Source organism: Propithecus coquereli, unplaced genomic scaffold (assembly GCF_000956105.1).
Source record: "Propithecus coquereli isolate 6110/MARCELLA unplaced genomic scaffold, Pcoq_1.0 Scaffold81, whole genome shotgun sequence".
Lineage (NCBI taxonomy): Eukaryota > Metazoa > Chordata > Mammalia > Primates > Indriidae > Propithecus > Propithecus coquereli.
Window position 1 is genome coordinate 6471138 of NW_012154285.1, and position 9200 is coordinate 6480337.

Genomic DNA, 9200 nt, shown 5'->3' on the forward strand with positions numbered 1-9200 from the left:
CAAGATTTTGATAGGGAATTTATAGGGCAATTTTGTAGGGTACAGTGGCATCATCGTAGCTCACTGCAGCCTCAAACTCCTGATCCTTCTGCCTCAGCCTCCCAAGTAGCTGGGGCTATAGGCATGCACCACGACGCCTGGCTAATTTTTCTATTTTTAGTAGAGATGGGGTCTCACTCTTGCTCAGGCTGGTCTTGAACTTCTGAGCTCAAGCAATCCTCCCGCCTTAGCCTCCCAAACTGCTGGGATTATAGGAGTTAGGCACCATTCCAGGCAAATAAAGTGTTTTAACTAACCCATGCCTTCCTGTCTTCTCCTTTGTCTTTAAAATATGCCAGAAAATGTGCCATCTACCCACAGTCTAGTTGAAAGGTATCAGTGTGTTAATTTCTTTTGCCTAGTTGGGCTTGGTGAAACCTTAGCTCTGGCTAGTGTTTACGGCACTAAGAAGATGCAAGAATTAAACCTGGGAAAAGGACAGGAGAAATGGGGTTCAGAAGTCAGGCTGTTGGGAAGCCTGGTAGTGCCTCTCCTATCTTCTGCAAAGTCAAGTGTCAAAACTTCAGTGAGAGTCTCCACAAGTTGAACTTTCTTAGCTGTCCATCAGCTAGAGCACCATCTTAATAAGTACAGCAGAGAATCTGGTTTAACAACTTATATTCACATCCTAGGTGCTGGGCATATAGACTCTGATCTGATTATAACAAATAATTGATTAGAACAAATTTCTGTTTTCCATAGAGTCTCCTATGAGTGTATATTAATAATTCCATTTGCATTGAGTGGAGAGATTTAGCAAATGATTTCACTCTACCATGAAGCTGAGATTATGCTCCAGCTCCCTCTTTCCCAACTACTTCATTCCTCTGTCTTCTCAAACACTCCTAAATCAAACAGGCCACATAGTGGAAAAGTGAAGGAGGTAGATGGGTCAGATAGGTAGGCCTGAGTTCTGTTTAGGAGGTGGTGAGAGAAGACAGAGGCTGGGACCTCTCTGACTGGGCAGTACTTGTCCCTAATCTTCATGCTTGGGCCTGGGCAATTACCTTTAATAGTTGGACTGGTGCTGGGGAGGAGACCAAAGCCATAGATTTTAGTCTTGATAGTGCGTGTAACTCACTCTGTGACCTTGACAAGCTCCTTGACCCTGATGCACAGTTTTTTAGAAGGGAGTTTGTGTGATCGTGTTGGTTTCTCCTATCCGAATATCCTTTCATCATTTGGCTTTAGTCCACTTTTCTAGTCAATTAATTCTACAGTTATTGAACATTTACTGTAGAATTGGGTAGCAGAAAGGGGTGAGATGAAGGCTGTTCTAAGCTTGTTTTATACACTTGCACATTCATTGGGCAGAAGCTCTGTTTTGATCTCTGAACTTAGCTTGGTGTCTGGCACATATTAACTGCTTAATGAGTGTGTATTACATGAGCAGATACCCTATTCCCCTACGCTAGCGATCAGAATTCAAGTTATTTATAAAAAATATAGTTACATAATGAACGTGGCAGAATACCTCTGTACTCAAGTGATAGTGAAAACAGGCATAAACTAGGATGTAAACAGTCAATGGGGAAGGGTGTTTAAGGCAGAAAGCCTGTTCACGTGAAAGAGGGTAAGGCTCATTAAAGTAACTAACACATTAAATTTGGTCAGTTTGTAAACTGTAAGGAAGGAAATTAGGCCAGAAAATTAAGCACAGACCGGATTCTAAAGACCTTGTAAGTCAGAAAGGAATCTGGATTTTATTTCAAGGGCAATAAAGGTTCTAAGCAAGAGCATGACATTAAATTTTTTTTGAAAAAAGATAATCTCATTGCTGTATGCAGAAAGTGTGAGCAACAAACTGTGTCAATGGAGATCATTTGGGGAGGGAGTGGAGAGTGTCTGCTATGGGGTATGGGTTCTAGGGTCATGAAAATGTTCTACAATTGATTGTGGTGATAGTTGCACAACTCTGTGAGTATACTAAAGATTTTTGAATTATACACTTCAATGGGTGAATTGTATGGTACAAGAATTATAGCCCAATAAAGCAGTTATTAAAAAAAAAAAGAGTATGTACTCAAATGGTGCTATTGCAAATTAGGTACTTACAGCCAGGCATGGTGGCTCAACGCCTGTAATCCTAGTATTCTGGGGAGGCTGAGGCAGGCGGATCACTTGAGCCCAGGAGTTTGAAGTTGCAGTGAGTGATGATGTACTGCAATCTAGCTAGGGTGACAAGAGCGAGAGTCTGTCTCAAAAAAGAAAAGAAAAGAAAATTAGATATTTACTTTTATTTGCACTTTTACGTCTAAATTTATGCAGTTATTCCAGCAGTTTGATCAACTTGTTCAGGGCCATAGGCCTCTGCAGCAGCAGCACATATCTGAGCAGTCTTTCTGGAATCTCAGAAAATACATTTGACCTTTGTAGCAGAGAGGCATTTACTAGCTGAAGGATTTTCAAAGAATATCTTCCTCCCATACTCCCTAAAAAGCATTGATTGTCTACTCAAATGTACCTTATAGATGAGCTGAATAATCTTTTTATCCTGAAGTCTTTGCTTCCTTGTTGGAAAACAATGTCTAACCGAGTCATTTAGACAGAAGCCCTATAAAACACAAAGCTTCACTTATCAGATTCTCTTAGAAGATGAGATGTTGAGTGATAGGTCTTTTGTTGTCCCATCTCTGCTAACATTTTCACCTTTTTAACTGGGAAATCATTTTCTGCTCTCTCCGTTTTTTTATTTTAATAGGAAACTTCCATTTTAGAAGAATACAATATCAATTGGACTCAGAAGCTGGGAGCTGGAATTAGTGGTCCAGTTAGGTAAGAGACCCATGTGAGAACTATGGCAAAGTTGCTCTTAAGAAGGGCCATTTGAAATACATCTTGAATTAGAAGCATCAGGTGTGCCAGATTTGAGAAACAGCCTTAATTTAACAAGTAGAGGTTTTTATGTTAGGCTTTTTCTTATGCATTTAGAAATATAGTTAAATGATCAAGTCACATGGTCTGTAATATGGAGTCATTTAAGATGTCACGACTGTAGGAGGCTTGACACCTGTGAGAGTCACCTGTGGCCAGCAGAGGCCCTGATTTCTTCACTGGCCCCCAGCAGGGAGGTGAAGATTACATGGCTCAGGAGGCAGGCCTGGGCACTGGCAGCCGGTAAGGCAGTGAGATGCTGCTTTGCTTTGCCACCTCCTGGCAAGTTTGTTCTGATGCACCTGGACATATCCTTGATTAGAAGTACAAATCTCAAAGAACAGACTTCTTAAATTTCACTGTAACATAGATGATCTCTGATTGACTTTTTTCTCCAAATCTAGAGTCTGTGTGAAGAAATCTACCCAAGAGCGATTTGCACTGAAAATTCTTCTAGATCGTCCAAAAGCTAGAAATGAGGTATGGTCCTTTATTGCCTTGACTTGCCTAAATATTTGAAGTGTCTAAAAATTGTTCTTTTTACAGCAGCTTCCCAGAGAGAATACAGAGATGCATAAAGAATTTTATGTCTATCCTTCTCTCTCTTTCCCATTCATGTTATTATTATATAGTAGTCCTAGATTTGTTAGTACCGAAGACTGTTAGTAGAGTCTTACTTCCTTTCACCCACCTCTTGTTCTTTTTTGATTAATGTGATTCTTGTACTCTGATATATTCAGATTTACTTTAATTTTTGCTTATTGAAAAAGGTACTTGAAGTGTGGAGATAAAGTGGTAGAAGGAAAGGTCAGGCGAATGGTGTGTAGAAAGTGATGATGCAGGAGGACTGAGGATGCGTTTCTAGTTTTTAAAAATATACATTGGTTTTCGGGCCGGGCGCGGTGGCTCACGCCTGTAATCCTAGCTCTCTGGGAGGCCAAGGCGGGCGGATTGTTTGAGCTCAGGAGTTCGAAACCAGCCTGAGCAAGAGCGAAACCCCGTCTCTACTAAAATTAGAAAGAAATTAATTGGACAACTAAAAATATATAGAAAAAATTAGCCGGGCATGGTGGCGCATGCCTGTAGTCCCAGCTACTGGGAAGGCTGAGGCAGGAGGATCACTTGAGCCCAGGAGTTTGAGGTTGCTGTGAGCTAGGATGATGCCACGGCACTCTAGCCTGGGCAACACAGTGAGACTCTGTCTCAAAAAAAAAAAAAAAAATATACATTGATTTTAAATTATCTGGATGTGGTGACATGCTAATAACACGTGCAAGGAAGGATTTATTTTTTTGCTTAAAGAAATGTAAATAATTTTTGAAATGAGTTATTTGCCAAATTTTTCATTTGCTAATAGATAAGACGGGAAGTAAATCTGTTGGTGAGGTTTTTACTCATGCTAAGAGCATTGAGGAGATGATCTGTGTATGAAAACACTGTTTTTTTTTTTAACATCATTCTAGGTGATAAGGTTTTTACTGTAATTGGTTTATCCCCTTGACCTGCTGTGGTCAGTTTTTGAGGGGAAGTTTGGAGAGAAAATGTTGGTATCCTCTACATACAGAAACATTTCCTCTGTTTTCTTTAAGGTACGTCTGCACATGATGTGTGCTACACACCCAAATATAGTTCAGATTATTGAAGTGTTTGCTAACAGTGTACAGTTTCCTCATGAGTCCAGCCCCAGGTAAGACTATACGGGATCATCTTCACATGTCCCTATGTAGGCCAATGTAGTGGATTCTTCCTCTTTTTCATATGCTCTCCCCCCTTCCCTCTCCCTCTTCCTTTTCCTCTCTTCTTCGCTCTTCCCCTGCACCTTCCATCTCCCTCTCTTTGTATTTTGGAAAATTTCAAACATTTGTAAAAGTTGACAGAATTATGTAATAAATCCCCAAGTACTCAGCATACAACCTCAACAGTTATCTCATGGCCAGTCTTGTTTCATCTCTATCCCTACCCACTCTCCAGGCCCCTTTGGTTATTTTGATTACTTTCTCACTTAAAAAAAGCACTTAATGTGGAATTTAAACAGATTCTATTTGAAATCAGTGAAAGGGGCCAAAATGTTATCCTAGGCAAAGTCTTAAAGGCTAATAAAACAAAAAGCCCTTATAGCTTAGTTTGACTTTCCTTTTAAAGGATGAAATCAACATTTTTTTTTTTAGCTAATAAATGTTTGGCAAGCACATTGGGTGGTGTTCTACATCTCCTCAAGGGAATTCAGAATTGGTTTGTTTTGGGGAAACTGAGATGTAAATCCATCATCATAGCAATGGGACCAGCATATGTAAAAATATTCTGAGTTTACAAAGGAGAGGAGCTAGCTGCTAACTACAGTCTGGGAGGTGAGGTGTCTCAGAGAGGCTATGTGGACAATAGGACTTGAAGGAAGGGTAGGAATTTTCCAGGTGGAGAAGGAAGATAAAATTTTAAAAACAAATGGGAAATCAAATGATTATTTTTCACGACCGTGCTCTGTTGGTGAAAGCATTTGGATGGAAGCTGGAAGCATTTATAATAGAGAATGGTAACCAAAAATCAAAGATTTTTTTTTTTTTGATAACATGAAAATTTTTGCTCTTATTTAGTAGCTGTGTTACCCTGGACTTAGGAAGTGGTTACTTTGTAGATGAGTTATCTTTAGGTCAGCTTCTTGGTGTTTTAGGGTTTTTTTGTTTGTTTTTTTGGGTTTTTTTTTTTTTTTAAACTTAACAAAATCAAATGCTTTCAAACAGGGCTCGACTCTTAATTGTAATGGAGATGATGGAAGGGGGAGAGCTATTTCACAGAATCAGCCAGCACCGGCACTTTACAGAGAAGCAAGCCAGCCAAGTAACAAAGCAGGCAAGTTAACCCCGTGTACCAAACTGCCAACAGTGTTGGTTAACAAGCAATTTCATTGGGGGGAATAAAAGACAGCTTAAAGAAAAGCTCTGTTTGACTTCTCATTGCCTGCTTTGTTATGTAATCAGAAAAGATGTTTTGACAAGAGAAATGTGACCCCTTATCTACTTGGGGGGCGGGGAATGTGTTTGCTATCAATTGTCAACTGTTTCCTGAGGCTATTGTGAGATTTTAAATAAACTCTGGAAAGAAAGTGATGTTAGCTCCTTTGTAGACTGTCGGTATCTTTAGGCAAGTAGCTTCAAAGCACTATTATTGGACTTTGAGATAAAATGCTGCCGTTAACACCTGAAAGATTATAAGGTATAAAAATATATTCCAAGACAATAGTGCATAAGGTGCTTCTTGCGTATGAGTCACCCTTCTCTCGTTTCTTCAGATTTTAATACTATCCTAAGATTTTGTAATTTGGGGTTATTCCTAGTTATAGTTATATTCTACTTTGAATCACATTTTATTGCTATAGAAATGATTCATGTCATAAACAATACTAGAAGTCCAGTCATATCTTGCGGAGATGAAAAGCCAAACTCTCAAGGCTTATGTTCATACTGGGCAAAGAAAAGCAGGAAGCATAGCCCAAATTCTTAATAAAAAGTTCTTCCAGCCTGGGTGCAGTGGCTCACGCCTGTAATCCTAGCACTCTGAGAGGCTGAGGTGGGAGGATTGCTTGAGCTAGGAGTTTGGGACCAGCCTGGATACGAGTGAGACCCCATTTCTACTAAAATAGAAAAATTAGCCAGATGTCATGATGAGTACCTGTAGTCCTGCTGAGGTAGGAGAATTTCTTGAGCCTAGGAGTTTGAGGTTGCAGTGAGCTAAGACAATGCCACTGAAATCTACCTGGAGTGACAGAGTGAGACTCTGTCTCAAAAAAAAAAAAAAAATTCTTCCAAATTTTCCATGATCCTCAAACATTTTTGGATGCCTCCTTTCTGGTAGAAGGAACTGATATTAGGATTGCTGAGAAAATTCCATACTGAGAGTTGAAGAACAGATAGAATCTGTTCTGTTTAATTTTTTAAATTACACCTTTCATTTTTCAAATATGAGGACTAAAGGATGAGCTCTGATAATCTTAAAACAGAACCCTTCCAAATCCACACAAACAGGGAATACTTTCAACAAGTAGAGTGAGCAAATTGGAATATCATTTGGAAAAATCCAATCAGCTGATTTCTCGAACGCAGAGCTTGATGTTTGGCTTCCTGGACAGTGCAGATCTCTTCTAAGCCAGGCAATCCTGCCTGCTGCCTTGCCGTGGGCAACCCATACCTGCTGAAGGTCACTCAGCTTAGTGTTTCCTCTGCAGTGCCTGTCACATCTCAGATGAATGAAAGTGGGAGCATTTTATTTTTCCTATTCCTTATAAGATTTACCCATCAGTTTATTCTTACAAAGAATTGGTGTACTGTCATATTTTTCTTTTTGTTTAACAAAATACAGATTTTAGTTAAACTAAGCTCAATTCATTTCTATTTCTTGGTACCCCAAGTCTTACTTAATTTCTGCTTTAAAATTGAAACAAAAGTCTTACTTGACCTACAGAAGGCCTGTTTTTTTAATATCATGAGTTCTCTGCACCAGGGTTAGTAAAGAATGGGCTTTTCTAAGAGATGGTTGCTTCACCTTGTCTTTTTCCAGATAGCTTTGGCTCTACAGCACTGTCACTTGTTAAACATCGCGCACAGAGACCTCAAGCCTGAAAATCTGCTTTTCAAGGATAACTCTTTGGTGAGAAGACTTGCTTTTCTGCATTTAGTGCTGCCACTCTTTTTTTTTTTTTTTTTTAGTTGTCCAATTAATTTCTTTCTAATTTTTTTTTTTAGTAGAGACGGGGTCTCACTCTTGCTCAGGCTGGTTTCGAACTCCTGAGCTCGAACAATCCGCCTGCCTCGGCCTCCCAGAGAGCTAGGATTACAGGCGTGAGCCACCGCGCCCGGCCAGTGTTGCCACTCTTAACATAGTTCAGGAGTAGGTGTATTTGGAGTGCTCTGAATCCATGGTGAAGATACTTTAGACCAGTGGTCCCCAACCTTTTTGGCACCAGGAACCAGTTTCATGGAAGACAACTTTTCCACTGATGGGTGTTGGAGGGATATTTGGGGTGATCCAAGCACATTACATTTATTGTGCAGTCAAACCTCTCTGCTAATGACAATCTGTATTTGCAGCTGCTCCCCAGCGCTAGTATCACCACCTTAGTTCCACCTCAGATCATCAGGCATTAGATTCTCATAGGAAGTGTGCAACCTAGATCCCTCGCATGCGCAGTTAACAGTAGGGTTTGCATTCCTATGCTGCTGCCACTGCCGATCTGACAGGAGGCAGAACTTATGTGGTGATGTGAGTGATGGGGAACAGCTGTAAATATAGATGAAGCTTCATTGGCTCATCCAGCACTCACCTCCTGCTGTGCACCTGGTTCCTAACAGGCCACGGATTAGTACTAGTCCTTGGCCTGTGGCTTGGGGACCACAGTTTAGGCCACAGTGCTTCATACAGCTTATTTCTTCCACCTGTTCCCTTGCTGAAGGCTCAGAGAAATTGTAGCATACTCCTGGCATCGATAATTTTGGATGATACTGATATGTATTTGTGGGATTTATGATTTTTGGATATTGTTTGGAGGGCCTTTGGGAAGGGACAGGAATCTATATGCTGTTATATATTACCTCAAAACTTGACAGTTTGATTTGCTGTTAACCCCAATAAGATGTGTTTTCCCCTTCAGCCCTGTCCCCTGCTCCATGTCTCACCAGATGAGTTGCTCTGGCTATCGTAAAGCTTACTGCTGATGTTAAGCGTGAAGCAGTACCCTGGATTGATGAGAGGTGATAGGCCCATAGAGTGAAGGAGTAGTAGGCTAAGACCTTGATTTTAGTGCTGCTTGTACAAGTTATAAAACAGGGCTAGCTATGTGAGTGGGTAGAGATTTCTTACTTCTGTATTACTAAGAATGATTCCTCAGTAGGAATCATCGTCTCCAGACCTGGGGACATATTACTCATAGGCTAGAGTCTCAGCCAGAAACACATAAAAGCTCAGGGTAACATGTCTGGCACCTGGATTTTCCTTTGATGTTTACTGAGAACTCCGGAGCAGAGACTCCCATTTGTTTTATTTCAGGATGCTCCAGTGAAGTTGTGTGACTTTGGATTTGCCAAAATTGACCAAGGTGATTTGATGACACCCCAATTCACCCCTTATTATGTAGCACCTCAGGTAAGTATGTGCTGTCTCTCTCCTAAAATGTGTCACCAAGCTGCCTATAGACTCATGTTCCTTCTATTCTGCAGCGTAAGTAGGCATGTATTACAGAATGGGAGGGAAGAGAACTTGCTTCGGAAATCTTAAGATTGCTTTATTTGGGCCGGGCG

At 40.5% G+C, this 9200-nt stretch overlaps 1 protein-coding gene across 2 annotated transcripts in view; it reads left to right on the plus strand.

Annotated features, from left to right (window-relative positions):
* MAPKAPK5 (mitogen-activated protein kinase-activated protein kinase 5) overlaps positions 1-9200 on the plus strand; it is a 32104-nt gene that overhangs the window by 4965 nt on the left and 17939 nt on the right. For both annotated transcript variants that reach the window (XM_012663482.1, XM_012663481.1), the window contains exons 2-7: positions 2741-2814; positions 3318-3393; positions 4503-4600; positions 5652-5760; positions 7465-7554; positions 8950-9045. In XM_012663482.1, the coding sequence (XP_012518936.1) occupies positions 2741-2814; positions 3318-3393; positions 4503-4600; positions 5652-5760; positions 7465-7554; positions 8950-9045 (543 nt within the window). The remainder of the gene's footprint in view (positions 1-2740; positions 2815-3317; positions 3394-4502; positions 4601-5651; positions 5761-7464; positions 7555-8949; positions 9046-9200) is intronic.